The 20271-nt window shown below is 36.9% G+C and overlaps 2 protein-coding genes across 8 annotated transcripts; one reads left to right on the forward strand and one right to left on the reverse strand.

Moving 5' to 3' along the window:
• The first annotated feature begins 193 nt into the window (after window positions 1-193).
• LOC113735211 (inositol 1,3,4-trisphosphate 5/6-kinase 4) lies at window positions 194-6143 on the forward strand. 3 transcript variants are annotated; one of them, XM_072083626.1, is made up of 9 exons: window positions 194-429; window positions 668-739; window positions 1145-1347; window positions 1971-2124; window positions 3362-3475; window positions 4528-4627; window positions 4980-5034; window positions 5144-5297; window positions 5757-6143. In XM_072083626.1, exons 1-9 carry the CDS (start codon window positions 424-426, stop codon window positions 5946-5948), a joined length of 1050 nt encoding a protein of 349 aa, XP_071939727.1. In that variant the 5' UTR covers window positions 194-423; the 3' UTR covers window positions 5949-6143. The 3 variants fall into 3 exon arrangements, with proteins under 3 accessions (XP_071939727.1, XP_071939728.1, XP_027118005.2); XM_027262204.2 differs by having other exon boundaries at window positions 196-429; window positions 4528-4590; window positions 4889-5034; XM_072083627.1 differs by lacking the exon at window positions 668-739 and having other exon boundaries at window positions 195-429; window positions 4528-4590; window positions 4889-5034.
• A 449-nt stretch (window positions 6144-6592) lies between these two features.
• Window positions 6593-18480, reverse strand: LOC113735209 (serine/threonine-protein phosphatase 7 long form homolog). 5 transcript variants are annotated; one of them, XM_027262200.2, is made up of 12 exons: window positions 18236-18480; window positions 14432-14568; window positions 13701-14360; window positions 13452-13627; window positions 13275-13362; window positions 12742-13176; window positions 11555-12658; window positions 10996-11457; window positions 10733-10879; window positions 9807-9914; window positions 9438-9602; window positions 6593-7290 (listed from the first exon to the last, which is right to left on the reverse strand). In XM_027262200.2, exons 2-11 carry the CDS (start codon window positions 14552-14554, stop codon window positions 9477-9479), a joined length of 3429 nt encoding a protein of 1142 aa, XP_027118001.2. In that variant the 5' UTR covers window positions 14555-14568; window positions 18236-18480; the 3' UTR covers window positions 6593-7290; window positions 9438-9476. The 5 variants fall into 5 exon arrangements, with proteins under 5 accessions (XP_027118001.2, XP_027118000.2, XP_027117999.2 ...); XM_027262199.2 differs by having other exon boundaries at window positions 6593-7286; window positions 9807-9917; XM_027262198.2 differs by having other exon boundaries at window positions 9807-9917.
• Window positions 18481-20271: the final 1791 nt, after the last annotated feature.

Here is a 20271-nt window from a genome sequence, read left to right on the forward strand (position 1 = left end):
AAGCCAAATTCGAGCACATTTCAAGGTTCATCTGCTTAGTCAAGTGAGTTCGAACTAACCACGAGTTGAGCTCGACAGTCAAATACTTGCTCGATTAACAGCACTAACTCACATGTATAAAACACAGAAATTTTTTTTAAAGAAAGATATGAAAAAAAATATATTAATGACGTAATTTGCCTGTCAAAGCTGAAGTGGCCTTTATTGTAACAATCTTAGCTAAACGAATTAAGCCCACTGCCAAACGCATTCCACTCCAACCCGATTGATTGATAACTTTCTGCTTTGTTCAAGGAAGCTTTGAGTTTCCGGAGTTCATCTTCATCGTCTTCTCCTTGATTAGTGCTCCTCATTCCCCTTCTCCTCCTGCTGTTCTTCATTGAAGGGTTTTGAAGAAGACAAGTTTGGCCTAGAGATTTTAGCATGGAGGTTAGTTTCTTCGTTGTTCTTGGCGTACTTTTATTGCGTTAATTTGGTGCAGTGGACGGCGGTTGTTTGAATCATGGCTGGAGGCGGCCATGACGAAGCCTTGTGATACCATTTCCATGAAAAAGCCTAGAAATGATGAGATTCTGGGAGTTTAGCCATTGAATTCAATCATCTCATTATTAAATTAATGATCTTTCATATCAATGCTTGCTTGATTCTCATCTTTCTGGACAAATAGGCAGAAAGCAAGGAGAACATCTTGGTGGTCGGTTACATAATGAAGCCTTCTCGGAAAGAAGATTTTGCGAAGGTCAGTTGGGACAAGACTGTGGAAGTCTTTAGGTAGTTTGGAAGATGTATGATTGGATATGGATCTGTTTGGTTTAAGTTGATTTGTTACAAGATTGATTGCGTTGTTGGGTCTGGATGGATCAACAACGATAATGGCCTTTTGAATTTGGTTCATAACTTAGCAGTTATATGTACCCTTGAAAGTTGAATTACGATGTTGCCATATATACGCCTTTGTCATTGTCCGATTACAATGCATGAATAGAAGCACGGAGGAGTAGCTAGCTTTGATTTAATTTTGATCAAAATGACTCTCTGGGATCAAAATGACTCTCTGGGTTCTTCTTATATGTTGAGCTTGTACGTGTCAAATTTATGTCTGCCTATGCCAAAAGATGCTTATTTTCGGTGTTTGGATTTGCAGAGAGGTGCATTCCCTTCACATCCAACGCAAAATGGGTTGATATTTTTGCCCCTTAACTTTGAACTTCCCATATCTTCTCAGTTACAACAAGTAGATGTGCTGCTTCACAAAGCAACAGATGAGATTGTTGATGTTAAAATGAGTAGCAGTTCGGAGTTTGTTGACAAAATTGAGTATACCAAGGGCATGCAGGATTTACAAAGGTAACCTAAACATCATATGGTCACTTATACTTTATGTGACTTAACTTCATGTGGATGCTTTTGTTTTAATTTAAGAGCTTTATAAAGACACATTGTAAAGTTAGAACTATCTAGTTTCAACAATTTTTTCCACGCTGGTCTTTTTAATTAGTATGGAAAGAATCAAGGCCTGACTGCACTCTATCTGACCAGTAATCGACTTTCAAATTTATATCAAGCACCAGCAGAAATGCTTTCAGATATTTATTAGTCCAGAAATCTTTGTAGTTTACTGAACATTTTACCTGTTTTGAGCAAGATGATAAAACTTTTTCTCTAGCGGTTTCCTATGTTCCCTCATGTATCTTGTGCATGTCACATCCATGCCTATTGCATTAAAAAACAGTAGTCTTTTAATTTTTTTCCCACTTCTATTTCACTTGAATTATCCTCTGTTTTGTGTACTGCAGATGTTTGAAAAACTTTATCTCCAGCGGTAACCTATGTTGATAAAAGACTATTGTTCTAGCTATTTGGTAATTGCAGATGTTGATAAAAGTATGCGAGAGAAATTTTCAATCTGCTGCTCTTGAATAAAGAAGTAGTTAGCTGCGGTTTATGTATTCTAATTATGAACTTTCCAGGTACACTGAGAGCCATCCAGAATGCTGTGTGATTGATCCATTTCCTAACATTTATCCTGTACTGGATCGGCTTAGAATCCAACAGATCCTATTTGGTTTGGAAAATCTCTGCATAAAAAGCTGTTACAGAATCAGGGGTCCTCGTTTTCTCAAGGTTGTTTTGCTAGAATATTATCTATGATATGTTTATATCATAAATAATATCTAATCACAGTTAAGAGTATTCTCTATGGTGTATCATTCTAATAGTATGTGCTGTGTATTTCCTGTAAGTTCATCTCACTATCTTAGTATGTTCCGTTTTCTGTTTATTACATTAATGAGAATGTTAAAACTATAATTTACACCTTATCTCCTAACATGTGAAAAACAAGTGACTGCCTTCTTTCTGAAATGTTACTTACAGAAAACATTTGCTGAACATGTGGTGGAAATGAGTGATCTGATTTTGCCTAAGAAATGAAAACACAAGGGTATCAAATTTCGCTTGTCTGAGATTGTCTCTCCTCTTTTGCTTAAACGTCCAAGTAGAGACTAGAAATTCTCTTTGCAGTGCTAATTTTTGGCTTCAATACAGGTTATTCCTTTGAAACTCTTGTTGGAAAAGAAACCAGAGGCTAGTGCTAGCAAAACCTCTATTGGATATGCAGGCCCAAATTTTCCACCTCTTCACTCAGTGGGGTTTGAGATAATTAAGACATTCTAGTCATCTTGAGGTGAAAATTTCGACTAAATAAGTAGATATGTTTAAATATTTTCCCTAATTTACACAAGTAGACTCTTTCTCAAAAAAGAAAAAGTTTCGGTACATCTCATGGTGCGCTATCCCAATTAATAGTTGTAACACTGTATGCTTTCATGCTAAAATCCTACATATGTGGACAAAAGTACCCACGATGAATATTGGAATAATTTGCCATTCAAAAGAAGAGCGATGAGCCCTGATTAACTTTTTCTGGAGATATTGTAAATCATATAGTATTCCATTTCATGTAGATGCCTGTCAAGGAATAGACTATCAAGACGTAGGAAAGTCATTTGAAACAAACAAATAATGTGTAGACAGGGGGTTGCTCAGGAAATTAGGACTGTGGTCACATAGATTTGAACCTAGATAATTAGGATGCCACCTTTGAGTCTTTCGTAAGTGTTTGACATCACACTAACAGACTGACATGTATCAAGTTGCCTAGAAGTGGAGTGAACTATAATTTCATATTACCTAGTCACAATAAAATTATCTTTTGAATGCAGTTATATGGATAAACTCTGTGTTACTATAAAACTGCCTGATTCTTCATTTTCTAATTGCTTAATGGGTGGAAGTGGGTGTTGTAGAGTCTGCTAAACTTACTCATCAGTCAGATTACTTTATGGGATTCATCGTGTAGGTTAATAGCTTTGAGGAGCCCAATTTGGAACACAGGTTGTTTGAAGCCAAGCTCTCATTTCCAAATATTGTGAAACCTCAAGTTGCTTGTGGTGTAGCTGTTGCGCACAGCATGGTAATTATCAGTTCAACATTCACCACTTTTGAGTGCATATTCTTGGAAACTAAGAAAGCTTGGCAAAGTAGGATATGTACAGTTGCAAAAATGTTTTCTTTAGCTTTCTTTTCATTATGTGTATATTTTTCTCAATATTCTTCGAATATCAATTATCAATCCTGTGAATTCGTATATGAAATAGCAGCTTTTTGCGTATTAAGGTCGAATTAGATGTATATGTTGCTTAATGAGGATTGAGATTGATGAAAATGGAAAAAAAAAAGAAGTTTTTAACTTCTAACTCAGAGAAGTGATGCTTTCTTAGTTTTATGCTGCCATGAGTAGCTGCAGCTCTCTCTTTTTTTACCCTCCTTTTGGTAGATAGTTGTTACCTGGTTGGAGATTAAGCTGCTGTAGTTACTTCGGCTTTGCTAGCCCAGGTTAAATAAGAGACTGGTATCTTTATGTTTTAGTAAAAATTTTGCCTCGATTGTTTGCTAAACTGTACCGGCAATAACTGTTTACTAGAAGTTATAATATCAAGTTTGCCCCTATGAAATTAGATCCCCTTTTTGCAATTATATTAAATTGGCCGATTTTTTTTATTAAGAATTTGCTTGCATGAACATTATCTCTTATAACTTAAAAACTGAAAGCAAATATACAAGTCTATCTTTTGGAGCTTTCAAGTTCTGTCTCAATTATTTCAACATCTCAAGATAGCCTGGTTGTGTTAGTTGAAATTTGAAATTAGAGACAGCTAGTTGCATGAAAACTTACCCTACATTAAAGCAGTATTTGAGATTCTAACAGTTTGATTTGTGCAATGCATGTTAGGAATCACCAAATCTGACTTCCCAAGTACAAAGGGGATTGCAAATCTCCCCTGAAACCTAAAAAGTTTATAAACTTTTATTTGGAAATTCTTATGTCAAGGTGGTCCTTTTCTTTTGCTTGCTCAACTTGCGTTAGTTACTCTTTTGCCTCCTCTTTAATTTTTTTTTTGACTGATGGAGAGATCCAGATTTATTTTTATCTCTTTGTGACTTTTAACTTGCTGTAACTGGCAGGCGATAGTCTTTAATATGGAGCAGTACAAAGGCCTGAATGTTCCCCTTCCAGCAGTTGTGCAGGTAAGCCAGGAACTGTGGGGACTGTTGATAAAAATTGGTAAAGCTTTCTTGTACTGCAGCTCACTTGTTCGTTTTGTACTTGTATTGCTAAAATTTCTGTTGTCATGCATATATATAGTTGTATGTGTCTTATGTACAAGCATCTACAAAGTAGTGTCATGATGGTTTACCACTTACTAAAGTTACATGTTCATAAAACCAATTTGAGTTGTCTTATGTGATTATCATGGAACATGTCACGCTAAGCATGGCATGTAGACATTGACACAAGGGGATTAGTACTCATTTGAAACTGCAGGAATATGTTGACCATTCATCCTGTCTGTTTAAGTTCTATGTCCTGGGGGAGAAGGTTTTCTATGCAATTAAGAAGTCTACGCCTAATGCAGCTACTTTGATGGGCTTACCAGAGGCGTGTGATCTCAAGCCTATCCTCTTTGACAGGTACTCCATTTTCTTGATTTCCTATTCTCATCTTTTGCCATGATACTAGAACTGTTCACATGAATGAGAGCATATGCAAACCTTTCATTACTGCTGGCATTGCTTGCAGCTTGAAATCTCTACCTATAGACAAGAAAAATCAGCAGGTTGAGGATGGGGTGAGCAGTGCTGGAATTCAGCAACTTGACCTCGAACTCGTCACTGATGCTGCAAATTGGCTCAGAAGTGTTCTCAACCTTACCATATTTGGCTTTGATGTTGTTGTGAGTTTCTGTTTCAACTCTGACCATTTTCTACGTCTATCATTTCTACTCTCTTCTGACCAGCTGTATTTTACACAATGAATTCCACATGATTGTTTGCAAAAGGTAGGATTTGCTTTTTATGTGGTATATTTTCAAGAATTCATGGGCATGATTAAGGAAAGTTATAATCTCGTTCAGGCACAGTAAGAGGAAATGAAACAAGGAGAGTGGAAGCACTTGTTTATTATTGATGTTGTGATGAAAAATCAAAACTTATTGCTGTAATGTGATCTACCAAGTAATAAAATGCCGGTAATACTGTTTAGGCCGTTGTGATCGTTAAACTCTAATAATGCTCCTCTCAATCATGGGTTGATAGATTTTGTGGAAGGAACGGCAGAGGAAACGAAAAATGTCTACAGTTTAATTTCCATTATCCTGTTGGAATTTACAGTTTTGCTTCGTTTAAACTTTCAGATCCAGGAAGCGACAGGCGACCATGTCATTGTCGATTTAAATTACCTGCCATCTTTCAAGGAGGTCCCAGATGATGTTGCAATACCTGCCTTCTGGGAAGCTATAAAGTGGAGATTCAAGTCAGAAAGGGGTCAAAGAAACTCTTCCTTGGCACTTTCATCTGCTGATAGCAATATAGTTTCATTTCCATAATGTTCCTTGCTACTGACTCGTAATGGATGAAAGCTTAAGAGCACTGACAGAGAACATTTTGTTGTTTGATTATCAGAAGTCGAATTTGCCACTGACTCAAATTTCACTGCAAATTATTCACATCGACTCTTCATTGTTTATTTGAACCTTGGACGATTCTTGAATTCTAAAACAGTGATCCCATCACTTTTTGGCTGTGGGTGTGAAAGATTTCTCTGAGGATCCCCAGGTCGGAGAATATATAACAGGCAGGACTAAAGAACAAGATGGGGAAATCTGGGCAGAGCCTTGCCGACAAAACTCGAAACTGTGAAGGCTGTTCATGCATGCTCCAAATCTCTCTTTTAAGTGCTAGGCGGATGAATGTCTCGTTTGGCAGTAATTAGATTCGTGTTTTTCCCACCTTCTTGGTCTTCTTCTTGTGGCTCTCGAATGATATACCACCAAGGACATATTATTACTTCATGTAAGGCAATTTGCACTGAGCTGGCAGATGGTCCAATTTTTTCTAGCATTCAATTATGATTGCATGATAAAAACCAGGAAGCGATCTCCCAGAATCTGCTACTGAAACCCAATGAATAAGAAACAAACATTGATGGTTAATGAGGTCATACTTAAATATCAGGATGAGGTACAGAAGATGGCCGGGGGGTAAGATTTTTTATAAGCTGTCACAATCAATAGGCAGCAACTTCATAATTTTACTAAACAGAGTCACAGAATCTGCCAGAAACAGCTTATGCAGAAGGCTAGGAACGCTTATTGCAGAAATCCGGTTATGTAACAATACAGGAACCAAATGCTGCCAGAAACAGCTTATACAGAAGGTTAGTGAACCGTAATAAATGTACAACCACCTTTACTATTTCTATTCTTGCAGAAATCCAGTTAGAAGCAAGGCAGGAACGAAATGCTGCACTGGTGGACTGTCTCTCAGCTTCATTTACCCAAATCTTAACTGGGTGTTGGAAAGAATCAGGCGACGTGGACAATTCCTTACTCCAGCTTCAGAGGAGCAGAGGCTCTGTTGTTTTGCACGCCTAGAGAGAGAAACTCCAATGGGTACTGACGCCCGTGCAAACTGATAACTTCCATCAAATCAAGGCTGGAATACTCTTTTTGCTACCAAAAATTCCATACCTTGCCTCTTTTTCTCCGGTTCTTGAAAGCCAGTGAAGTTCCAGTAACACTTGTTCACACAAGTTACAGGCATATAACCCAAAAGGCAAAGGCTGAAATAGCAAATACTGGAACTACTCTTAACAGGACTTGTTCCTTCATAAGCTATCAAATGGGGCACTGCTGCCACCAGTGTCCACTTCTTCTTGACTTATGCTGCCTAGAAGAAGAGTGATCATCATCAAAATAAAATGAGGAAATATCCTACAAAAGGGGGAAAAAAAGAAAAAAGAAAAGAAAGAAACACCACTACCTGTCCCTGGGTTTGTGTGTAAATATTTAAGAGCACAAGAGAGACTACAAGGTAAATGCAAAAAAAGAGCAGTTCCATTAATTGAAAAAGAAAGTAGCAGGAGCCTAAAAGACAAAGCTGGCTGAGGATGCAAGAAAAATGAGAGTCTAAACTCCAAAACACTCGGTCGAGAAAATCAAATCCAGATTACAGGAGCTGTTTCAATATTAAAAGATCCAGCAGATAACTACAGCTGTGTTGATCATCTTAAACCACACAATAATTGTTAGTCCAAATAAATCTTGCTTGTTACTGGGTGCTATACAAGCCACTGTAAAAGCAATAATTTCTTTCCATGTTGGGACTTTCTTCAGTGGAATAGTTTGGTCTGATTAACTCTATAGCTTGCAGATCCAAGCCCGAGTGAAATTCAGCAGCTTTGTGCAGTTCATAATCGCAAAATGGTTCACAATTACTAGTGATTTTGAAAGGAGAGATGGAATCTTAATTTGGATCAGCAAAGAACATCTTGCCAAATTAATTTACAAGGTAATCAACCCAAGATTATCTACCATTATTCCTCTTGTATCCTTTCCCCTACACCCCAAAAAGTCCTCTCCCTCTCTCTCAGGCAGGCACAAAGGCCATCAATTAATACCTGAATGCTTAGCAACATAATCAGAGCTACTATCACTTGACCTCATTTTGCTTCCAATCTATCCTCTTCAGTGTTGCATCACATCACGACTATTCTAAATTCATTGCAATAAAAATCATCTACTTTTCACTTTTGGATTTCATATTTCCTGTACCTCATCCACAGAACCTGAAGCTCAGATTAGGTGTAAACCTAAATCTAAGGCTCACAGTTAACCCACAGGAGGAAAGCTTTTAGGTGAACATGAGCAACAGCTAATCAAATATTATGTCATTTCTCTTATATTACCCCAATAAGGACTCCTTGCTTGCAAAATAACATATACTTTTGTTAATATCTACAGAAATGACAGAGACCTCCCTGGAGGTTTGCTGTTATTCCACATACCATCCTTGTGTTCTTGGAGTGACACCGACCTCCTCTGTCAATACAATCAGTTAAATGGTGTCTAGATAAGTTTTGTCTAAAGTATTACGCCCCATCAGTTTAAACAGTCTCTTTTCCTGCCCTGGCCTTTCTCCCCTTCAACTGATCCCTCTACTTTTTGAAACCCAATCCAAACCCTGTTTGTTCTCCCATCTCACCCTTTCCCATCACCAATCTTCTCCCTCTCCCATCTCCCACCTGCTTTCTCTGTGAAATCTCAGCTGCCCATCTCCTCCCTTTCCTGTCTCATCTCTCCCAACTCATTTGGCTTTCCTTTCCCCTAGCTACTCCTTCAGTTCCTACTTCTTATGCCACAACTGCACCCCTGGTCCTGGAATTAATCCTGCATTCCCTTCCTAAGAGTAAATTGTTTATACCTTATTAGGTTTGACAGATGCTAGATTTTGTACTTAGACTAAGTCAGTAAAATTTTTTTTTTTTACTCATTAACTCACAATTATTGGGGTTAGTTAATGTGGATATACTGAATTCCAGTGGTGGACCCCTTTATATGGATTTTTGTTGAATTCAGAATTGGTTTGGTTAGCGGTTGCTTAGCCTCCAGTCCATGCTACCAGAATTCTCTACTACGCTGCTGCTGCAACTATAGTTGAAGAAGGAGGACAAATAAAGATATGAATACAAGCCACATATTAATCCAAGGGTTTTAATCTTTTTCTTTTTTGAGAAGGAATATTTTATTCAGAGGCACCAAAGGGATGCAACCAAAGCAAAACAACTAGTTATCTTCTTACACAATAGCAAGCCCTATCAAAAGTATCAGCAAAAGATAGTGGCTTGAAAGTACAAACATTTGAAAATGCAACTGCATCACAAAGGACTCGTACACCTTTGGTACTAAGGGACAAACTTGAATACCATTGTTATACATGCAAAGCAAACCAAGTATGAGGAATCAAACATTTCACAGCAATATAATGTAAAACGACATTAAAGGAGGAATAGTGAGGAAAATGAAAGAAATCTGCACCTTGCAAATTTCTTGTGGAGAAGGTCCTCCAAACTAACATTAATGAGGGCAATTTATTTCTTCATCAGAACCACCAGCCAAGTCCAAATCTTCATGCGAGCTACTTGCTAAATTCCCTTCCTCACTTGAACCAGCGACATTTTTGTAATCATAGTAAGCATTTGCCTGTCAGTGAAGTAGAACCTAAAATTTTACGACGAGACGATAATCAAGAATACCCCATAAGGAAAACTGAACAGAATATCTTATCTAACCACACTCCCTAGGCAGTAAATATCAGTAAACAAAAGTGAACAAGTACTATAAGAAGTAAAAGCTAACAACTTAAATTTCTACTTGGCTCTTTGCCAAGTGAGTTGGAAACAGTACCTTGGGTCTTGGAGTGACTGCTTCAAATATCCGTACAGAGGGAGCATCAAAATCAGGGTGGTCCAAAACAACATATGCTCCCTTATTCAGGTACCTGGCCTCTTTCGCCTGCTATGTAGAAATGTATAAACATTCATGGTGTTATATGTCTATAAACAGGTGCATATATTAGCTTCCATAGTATTATAAATGCCCCACTGCATTAGCTTTGAAGAACCAATTCAACCCTACTTTCAGCATCAGTAAGTGTTTGACCTTAACAACTTCCCTGATTGAGGCTAGCTTTACTAACTTCTCAGGCCTACTAAAACCATCCAATGAATACTAAAAGCCACATTTGAAATTACCATATATATTAAAAAACCACACACATGAACAGGCACAGAAATACAGAAAACATGCATAGAAGATTCTCCAGCTTTACTTTTCTTACCTTGCACCCTAGAAATAATTTCCACTCTATCAAAAAGTGTTCTTAAAGAAGGATTTCCAACTTGGCTGACCAGAATCACAAAGGGAAGATCCATTTAGAGGCCCATACACAATTCCCAATCAACCATATAAAAGAGGCTAATCTATTTTATGGTGTGGATAAATTTCAAAGAAAAACTAAAACACACCATTAACCCAGCAATAACTCCTTTTATTCTCACAGCAAGAGAGATAAACACCTGCACCATAACATTTGATCTCTCCAAGCTCTGCTAAAACAATAGGGTGACCATCCACCCAAATGAGAGTCAACTATATTCTAAATATCTAAACATAACATAACAGATCTGTTGAAATGACAAATTTTAATAGATTATATAGGATAAAAATGCTAAAAAATCACAATAAACCACTTGACCCACCAAAATATGTTACACTATGTGATAAAGAAGAGGATAAATGATATTAAAAAGAAAAAGGACAGAAAAATAAACCTGGAACTGTGGATAATCTGGGGCACTAAATACTGTAATTAGTCTTCCAGCTTCCACATCATGATCAATGGTGTACCCTTCATCTATTCCTCCAAGGCCAAGCTGGTCTTTTCTTACATCAGGACCTTCATGTCCCCTGATAATTAACTGATGCAGGAAAAATAGAGATGTCCGAATTGTACATATTTAGATACAAATGTGAAAGAGAAAGTGGAGAAAGGTAAAACCAACCAAAAGAAAAAAAATTGCTCTACAGTGTTCACCTTCAAATTTGAGTTCTTTAAAAACTCATCCGTACAATCCGGGCCCCACAAGAGGCCAAAAGATTGTTGATTAGTCTTGGAAAATCCAGGGCTCATTGACGGGGCAGACCACAATATATCACCAATAATTGCGTTCTTACCATTTAAAGGAGGATCTAGGACGAATCTTCTTATTTTCGATAGGTCCTCTAAAGAGCCAATCTCCTTCAGGTCATCTACTGAAGTTTTACTCTTCTTTCCTTTAGTGATGCTACGAAAGAGTCCTCCATGTGTAACATATGTTTTACCAGCTATGACAGAAGAAAGAGGAAGCTTTATAAAGCAACTCAAACATTTTTGGTACACATCTTTTCCTTTTGTCCCATATTTAACCAAAATTTCCTGTTTGAACCCGTGCTTGCTAGAACAAAGTTTGGTCTCATGATTACCACGTAGAAGGTGTACCTTGTTGGGGAAAAGGACCTAGAAAAGCCAATGAAATTGTTAGCTAAAACTTTGAACAATCTCAGCCTCTATGGTATAAGCTTATGATGCCATAAGTAAGTTTAACTACTCTTACCTTCCAAGCCAACAAGATAAGAAAGGTTTCGAGTCCCCAAGCTCCTATGTCCACGTAATTCCCATTGAATATAAAGAATCTATCATCATCAGGGTATTTAGCATCTCTTAACAAGAATAGCAGATCATGCAGCTGTCCATGCAAATCTCCAACCACTACAACCCTAGATCCTGGGCTCAATCCCAATTCACCATCTATTCTCAGGCAGTTGGGCTCTTTAGACATGATAGTTGATGCTGATAAAACCAATTGATTGAATACCTCTTCAGGAACCACAGAGGAAAATTGTTCAGGAGGCATGTTCCTAGAGGACCAATCAAGAGCAATCTCCAAATCCATGATCCATTCACGAGTTAAAAGACCACTAGAAGGCCATGATAGGGGAAGAGGTGGACAAGAATGTGGAAGAGGTAAAACTGAGGAGGAAAGTTCTCCAAATACAACTGGTAAGCTTGACGTATTTTTTGAAAGGCAAAGGACTGGTGGGGATCGAGGATCATTAGGCACAGACGGAGATGGAGGATCAATAGAAATTGAGGGACAAGGAGGATCATTAGGCACTGAGAGGGAAGGAGGATCAATAGGCACTGAGGGGCCAGGAGGATCAATAGGCACTGATGGGGATGGAGGATCAATAGGCATTGATGGAGATGGAGAATAAATACGCATTGATGGGGATGGAGGATCAACAGGCATTGCTGGAGGATCCCGTGACAATCCTACTGCTGAGGTTGCTAGAACACTAAGTGGTGAGTGAACTGAAATTGATGCAGCATCTGGTAATGGATGCAAAGTTATATCAGTAGGTGTAATTGGTGAAGCTTTATTAACATTTTTCTTCCTCGATTTCCTTGGAGATCTTGGAGCAACAAGGCCTCTGTGTCTCTTGCGGGGAGGCATATGTGAAGAAGAGGGAGCTGGTGTTGACCTTGATACTACGATCTCAGATGCAAGATGTCCAGCTGGACCAGGGTGCTTCTGCATTGTCTCCAGTGAATTGATGCACATCCTTCGAATTTGTACAAGTGATTGTAACCCCAAATCCTCATTAAATTCCTTGATGGTCCCATCGCTTTTCTTATAGATGCTCACAATTGTCTCTGCCTGAAAAGAGAAAAGAGTACATCATTATAACCCAGTAAGCTTGACCAAGTAATTGAGATACAAAAATTGATCCTAGCACATACTATTGACTTGATTATGTCTTCCTTCTCAACATATCTTTCCTCTTGCTTCTGACTTGGATTCCCAATCCTTAAGCGAGTAATCTCACGATACCACACAAGATAAGGATCATCATCAGCCATTATTCCGTCAAATGGCTCTCCCTGAATGATATGCTGATTACGATCTCTCCAGAGCAAAACATGGTGCAAATGAAGTTTTTCAAAGTCATAACCTTCCCTTCCACGCATGTCAGTCCGATGAAGGTCCCTGCGAGTATCACAATTAGGTGGCTTCATCTGCTTAAGCCCAAACTGACGCATTACTCGGTTTGGAAGATGCCACTCCACTATACTAAAACATATAAGTGGTGACACTGTATGCCAAATTGCTTGACCAGACAAACAATACGATGGCAATTGTGCTGTAACTTCAGGATTGTAAGGTCTCCATATAAACTGAGAAGGAGAAAAGAAGAGAAAGCTCAAGTTACCACAGAGTAAGTGCAAAGGTTAACAAAACAGAAAGTACCATATCCATAATGCCACTTACTAACCTCACCCTCCTTTAGCCTATCTAGCTGGTTTCTGTAAAGCTCCAGATTGTGTGCAACACCTTTTTTATGCCTGAATCTCTCTCTCCACCTTGTCAAAATTAGATGAAAATTACAAGTTTCATTCACAGGAACATAACTTGTGTTTTTGGTGGAGTTCACCAGCACCAGTTCACTTACCTACTCCCTAAAGGTTTCCCAGATAAATCATGGTCTCTTTCACTGATAACATGAGCTTCAACATCCTCCACAGCAACAAGATCAGAGCCATTCGACTCATCTTCAGTATATGGTGGCTTCAATCTTGGAAGTTTTTTCTCCAAACGAAATGGCAAAAGCCTTTCCCATGCCCATAACTAAATAAAACCAAGTCATCAATAAACCTTCTAATGCCAAAATGTAATACTGCTTATGAGAAAATTCTTTTACCTGCAACAAAATGAGGGGACCACCAATCTCCTTGGCTTTAGACTTACTAGCTCGACACATTTCACGATATAAGCAAGCTAATACAGCACTCCCCCAGCTGAGTTTCCCACATGCCTCTAAATCTCTGAGGAATGGTAGATACATGAGTTTTACCTTAGACTGAGATTTGTCAGGGAACAATAACCCACCGATCATACGCAAAATATGAGCTCTCGCATGGCATAAAATTACAGTGTCATCAGCATCTGATGGAAGGCTCTTAAACCTTTCATTGAGACAACGAAGCCTAAGTCGATTACCATTAAAATCTTTAGGTGGAGGAGTGACTCCTAATAACTCCTGGCACAGAGCCTGCCATTCCTGCATCTTCTTGGAAGACTCTGGTGAAGTGATTGGATCACCATCTATAGGCAGTCCTAAAAGAATTGCAACATCCTGTAATGTGATTGTGCACTCTCCAACTGGAAAATGGAATGTGTGTGTCTCCTCTCTCCATCTTTCAACTAGTGCGGTGATAAGCGAGTGATCTAATGGTAATTGCCCAATGCAATATACACCATAAAATCCTGCTTGTGCAAGATGAAGAAGCACACGCGCATCCAAAGGCTTCATTTTCCAAAACTGCCTATCAGCTCGTCTACATGTTAGTGGTGCCAAATCCTGTCACAGTTTGGCGATTAGAATCAATATTAAATGTCAATCAATATAGATAATGAACACAATAAAAATACCTTTCCTTTCTCTATGTCACTAGATCGATGCTCAGCCTGCAAACTGAGTACAGGACCCTCACTTGATGCCAGTCCCAGTGCCAATTCTGGCAGATTACCATGGGTCTGCTCATGTTCCTCCATATTCAGAGTTGAACCTACAAGTATAAAACCATTTTTGAAACATAGTGTACTACCATAAGTAGCAGACAAATAGTTGTATGATATGAGAAAACCCATGTTTGGAAATAGCATATATTTCATAGACCCTTAATCACTGGATGTCAGGTACTACCTTTTATTTCATGTCATATAAAAACTATACATATAACATGCAGGAAAGTGTTGTTAAAACTGTTCTAAAATGGTCGTATTTTTACTTATAAGGGGGTCTGTTATTAGTAATATGATAATACCTTCATATTAGGGAGCTAAAAATGCAGAGGCTCATAGGCAAACTTCAAAAGACAGTTAAAGATGCTATTAATAGAAAAAACAAAATTTACCACTCCTGACACACTAACATGGGGATAGAGGGGAAGACCAACCCCTAGTATGCTTTTCACTATTAAAATGGATTTTGGACTGAAAAAGCCTATGTGCTACTTGGAAATTTGTCTATAACAGATGAAAGAAGCAAAACTACCCTTAACAATGGTAAAGTGTACGACTACATTAAAATGCACATAAAATGACAAATCATCCCAAGAAAAGTTCAAAGTTAATAGTCACAAGAACATCCTCTTCCTCCCTTTAAATAAAAGGAAGTGGCTTGGAGGGGGAATCTAAAGCTTTTCCTCTCTTTTAGTCAAAAAACTTTTTGGTTTCACGGTACTTTTTTTCTTCCTTATTTAGCAATTGCTATCCTTGTCATTCTCCAATTCTTAACTGATATGGGCTTGTACCTACATAAATTTGTAATTCTTTCTGCAATGAACAAGTTATACAACACAAACGTCTTTTTCTTATGAGAACATTTGATTATATAATTTGAATATTCATCTAGGCATGAGTAAGGCTTTTGCTAGAATTTGTTTAACCCTACATAAAAATTGCCAACAGTCATTGTGCTATTATTTACATCACCCACACATAAGAATTTACATATTTCTTTTTAACCTGGATATTTCACAAAGTTCCATTATTTCCAGGGCAAACTTACCTCCCTTGGCTTTTAGACAATGATTGCCAACAGCTAGTAACATGTGCAATTGTTCAGATCATGCTTAAAAATTTTTAGGTAAGTAAAAATTCAGAGTGATACATACGGAGTTGAAAATACTCTTTTGCAAAGAGAAGTCATGTGAATAGCGAGAACTTAAACTAACAGCCAAACTTGAGTAAATTTCAAATCAGTAAATAAAATCATGTAGGAGAATTTCCAATTCAGAAATCAACAATAGTTGCATCATCTTATGTGTTAATCTCAGCTAAAGTGAAAAGAAAGCTACACAACCGTCAAAGCCCGTAGTAGCAGTAAGTAACGCAAATTTATGAGCATAATTAGATGGCAATCAGTATTAACAACAATGTAGAGCTCTAGAAACACAATACCTAAATAAATGACTCTTGGCACGTACATTGAAAGTCAAAATATACATAGAAAGTCAAAATAGAATGAAAATGATTATGTAACTCAAGGAACTCTTACAGAAAAGAGTAGTCTAAATAACTTGAAAACTATGTAACACAAATTAAGAAAAAATGAAAAGGTTGAGAAATTCTAACAATATATATAAACCAAAAGAATGACACGCCAGGAGAAGATCCTGACATCATGAATAGAGAGTAAGAGAAAGTTGCACTTGGAAACTGAATTACAACTATTAAGGCATGAGATTAACAACCTGACCCTTGTGAAAATTGGATATGTTTGTAAAGGTCCAAAGAACAAACTTATAGCAAGTAATCTATTAGCGTTTGAAAGACTAAAGTCAACAGAAAACCTAAGAGATATTACAGGCTTCCAAGGGAAAAGCCACCTGAGTTCTCAACAAGTGTTAGTATAATTTAAGGTTGCTGAACATGTTAATAAAACCCTTTGATTATTGATTTTATCTTCCTTGAGGATGCTCAAGAAAAACTAGCAAGGAAATACAGATTCAAACAGGAAACTTTGAAACTCTGATTTTATTCAAAAGAAAGACTGGTCAAATGAGGTAGTTGAAGAAGTTGATAAACTGACAATACGGAGCCGCCGTGTACTATGTAGCATCAGTAGGACAAAAATGTTGCTTTGTATAGTTTAACATTCTTATTACTGTAGTCAAGTTACATTCCTTATTAGTTGATATGAAGTCAAAGAAATGTTCCCAATGATGAAATAGCTGCAACAAGAGGCAACTAGCGAAAATAAATGTCAAATGGGCAGAACTTTTCAAGGGATTTACGTAACTTTGACGTCTACATGATAATCTCCAGAATCTCCTCTTCTGATGTATAATGAGAAGTACTGACAAACCATAAGATATGGAAATTATCTAGTAAGGAAAGCAAGAAGTTTAGGTAGAAAAACAAACAGTAATTAGCAAAAAAGAAATTCGTCTCAAAAACTCCAATACTATATATAACAATTCAATGCAACGGACATGCATTATATAATTTCTATGGCCATCCAAAAACAAAAACAGATGCTGCATAACTGTTGAGGTAATTCAGTTAGGATTTTAATGGCCATCTAATTCAGATTGGTACAACTGAGATTTAGAATGTTACAAATTACTTGTGACAAATGACATTAAAGAAAATATCTCCAATGTATTATTCCAGTAATACCACCAAAGATGCACCCAGTATCAGGTGCTCAAACTAAAGATAAGTTTTACACATTTAAGGCTGGCTTATTTTGATAGCCAAAATTTTATTAAAGCAGACATGATTCGCTCCAACCACTTGACCGTCTAAAATTTATGAACCTGAGGTTCCATCTCAAAACCAATTGGCAGTGAGTGGAAAGACCCAAGATCTCATTAATGTCGCTTGAAATTCTAGAGAGATCAATGGGGGACCTTCTACCTCTTAGCATCATAGATACCGAAAACAACATACTTTTATATAAATGGCTAATTTAAAACATTAAATCAAGAGATTTTTTCCTCATCATACAATTTTAAAACCACTGACTGAGATGTCGACAGTCTACAAAGAGGGCATATACATGGGGGTGTTCGTAAAGCACAAGCAATCACATAAAGCGTAAGACTTCTATCCATGAGAAGCTCAACTGGCACTAGAACTAATCCTGCACATACATCAGCAGTCAACAAAAAGATAACATTGATCAAGAAACAGACAATGCATAAATCCAACGGTTTTTTCATCACATATATCAATGCATAAAGACTTATCTTTGCTTCCAGGACATGCAACTAGTTAACACACTGAGCTTATTTTACAAGTCTTTTCCAAAACTAGTTTCAGCTTATCAGCCTCTAAGGTAAATGTTACATCTTTAATCTAAATAGTGTTCCAACTAACAAATTCTCTCACAAACCATAGCCCATCATCACTTGCACAGTGAAACTGGAAAAAACACGTTCACCACTTAGACCATGAAAGCAGAAAGTAAGCACGTTTACTGCCATACATATTATCATGCATTCTGAACCATTTCCAGTTAAATAGAAAACGACCCAATAAAAGAAATGAACAAAAACAAAAACCAAACTTGAGGAAAGAAGCATTCTCAGAAGTACAATCCTTTTTCCACATGTAGCATTTCATTGCTAAATTTTATGATAAAAATGATACTACTGTAAAGAGTTGCAAAAAGAAAAGGGAAAATTGAAAAGAAAAAAAAAATCTGCAATAGGGTATTTAAGAGACCTGCAGCGCTAAAATGAGAGAACCAACGATTCTCTGCGGATTTGTCTTGTGGATATTGTCTCCGGCGGCCGGTGAAGTATTTGAATTTTGCGGACAATCTGGTGAAGGCGTGAATTGTGGATTTAGGGTTCCGACGCACGCCTTTTAAGACGGAGAGGATTAAAAAGGCGTACGTTTGTTAATGTGACGGGGACAACACGCCTTCGTGCTGGGGTGGAGCACTGAGCCCAGCGTCTGAAGAAGTCTGAACCCACGTTTAATTTTGTGGACCAGATTTACACAAGTGCCCTCTAACTATACTCCATTCACACATTTGACTGGTACATTATATGAAATTCATCAATTCATAAGCTCGTTTAGTGTCGCAGAAGAAGCAAACTCTTATAGCTAGTTTGGGAGTTTAGGATAGAAAAGAAAAGAAAAGAAACCTTAAGTTATGAAAGAAAAGAAAGGATGAGAAAAGAAAAAGAAGAGATTTTGATGTTGTTTGGGAGTTTAAAGAAAGAAGTAGAAAGATTTTTGATATACATGTCATTAAAATTTGTTCAATAACCATTTAAAAGACATAATTGGCATTTTGAAAAAAATTTGTAGCCACTCTTCCCCGTTCCGTCCAAACCAGGCCAAAATGGGCGGAAAGCTTTTCTCTAATATAGCCTCAAAATGAATCTGATCAAATCGGACCATTTCATTTCTTTTTTGACATAAAAAATCTCCCAAACAGTGGAAAATTATTTCCTTGTGTTACTTTCTTTTCTTTTCTGGTCAAATCTCTCCTCCCAAACGCACTATTAGGGATAAAAGATTTAATTTATATTGTCAAAAATAAAAGGGTTGAATCCAAATAAGGGTTGCTTATAGTGCCAAAAATTTTCTTTTCTAGGAAACAATGTAGGCAAATTGAAAGTTTTGTCAATAGACCTCGAGTACATGATGATAATCTCCTAGCATCTTTTTAACTAAATACAAATGTGGTTCTTCTGTCTAGTTTCATGATTAACTTGGACAATGAAACAAGAATTGAGGATACAATTGTTTGCTCACAAAATAATGAAGGGTGATTTTGCAATTTGATTCATGCATTTAAAAAAAAAAAAATTGGAAAACTTTTTATATGGCACATTTCTCCATCTTTCTCTCATGCTCATCCCTCTTTCTGATATATCCATGTTCCCCTTTCCTTTTTTTTTTTTTATCCAATATTTACTTTTCATAAGAAAAGTAGTTAATTGTGTAAAAAAAATTTAATAAATACAAAATCAGCTTTCAACATTAGTTTTTTCTTCTTCTGTTTTTTTTTTTTGAAAAAATTCAACTTTAATATAATACACCCCTTGCTTTTGACATGTGGACATGGCATGCATTCAATTTGGATTAACAAAAAAAAAATTTACGCGGAATGGCTATTAATAAAATCGTCATGCTAATTTGGTGGTTGATTTGAAAAAAAAAAGAAAAACTAATTGAATGATCAAAAGTGTATGATCCGAATTGTTTAATGCGTTTTTTTTTTTTTTTTGGGCTCAGGATTCATAATTCATAGTAACATTATAGGCAGAGAACTCACTACTAACCCCAAAGATATCAAAAAAATGGTATGAATGTCTATTTCAAAGGTTGATCATATATTTATCTCTATAAAATGTGATTAATCATCAACAGTTGGAAGATTTTCAATTTGTGTATTTTCTTTGACAAAAAAAAAATGGTGTATTTTTTTTCACCCAATTATGTATCATGTATTCATGCATTAGATAGATAGCTACATATATTAACATTAAGGGATAATTTCATAAACCTATTCTAAAATTTCTGACTATTTCACTGACCTTCTTTCAGATTTCGAAAATTATACTAATCTCCCTTGAAGTTTAATTTGCTTATAACATTTAGATCCAACCAGTAATAAAAAAGTGATATTAAGAGAGGGAACATAAGATGATTCCACCATCGCCTCTCATTTATTACATTATTTAGTTAATTTAATACCAATTCACACATTAAAAAAATACTAAAATTTGCTATTTTTCATTAGG

The sequence above is a fragment of the Coffea arabica genome, chromosome 3e (genome assembly GCF_036785885.1).
Source record: "Coffea arabica cultivar ET-39 chromosome 3e, Coffea Arabica ET-39 HiFi, whole genome shotgun sequence".
NCBI classification, from domain to species: Eukaryota; Viridiplantae; Streptophyta; class Magnoliopsida; order Gentianales; family Rubiaceae; genus Coffea; species Coffea arabica.

Coding starts and splice junctions, on each gene's coding strand:
- LOC113735211 (XM_027262204.2), top strand. Junction 740..1,144: donor GGAAAGAAGATTTTGCGAAG/GTCAGTTGGGAC, acceptor TTGGATTTGCAG/AGAGGTGCATTCCCTTCACA. Junction 5,035..5,143: donor AAGCCTATCCTCTTTGACAG/GTACTCCATTTT, acceptor CATTGCTTGCAG/CTTGAAATCTCTACCTATAG.
- LOC113735209 (XM_027262199.2), bottom strand. CDS start 14,554: ATGGAGGAACATGAGCAGACCCATGGTAATCTGCCAGAATTGGCACTG. Junction 13,628..13,700: donor GTCCCCTCATTTTGTTGCAG/GTAAAAGAATTT, acceptor GGTTTTATTTAG/TTATGGGCATGGGAAAGGCT. Junction 10,880..10,995: donor TAAAGAACTCAAATTTGAAG/GTGAACACTGTA, acceptor TTCCTGCATCAG/TTAATTATCAGGGGACATGA.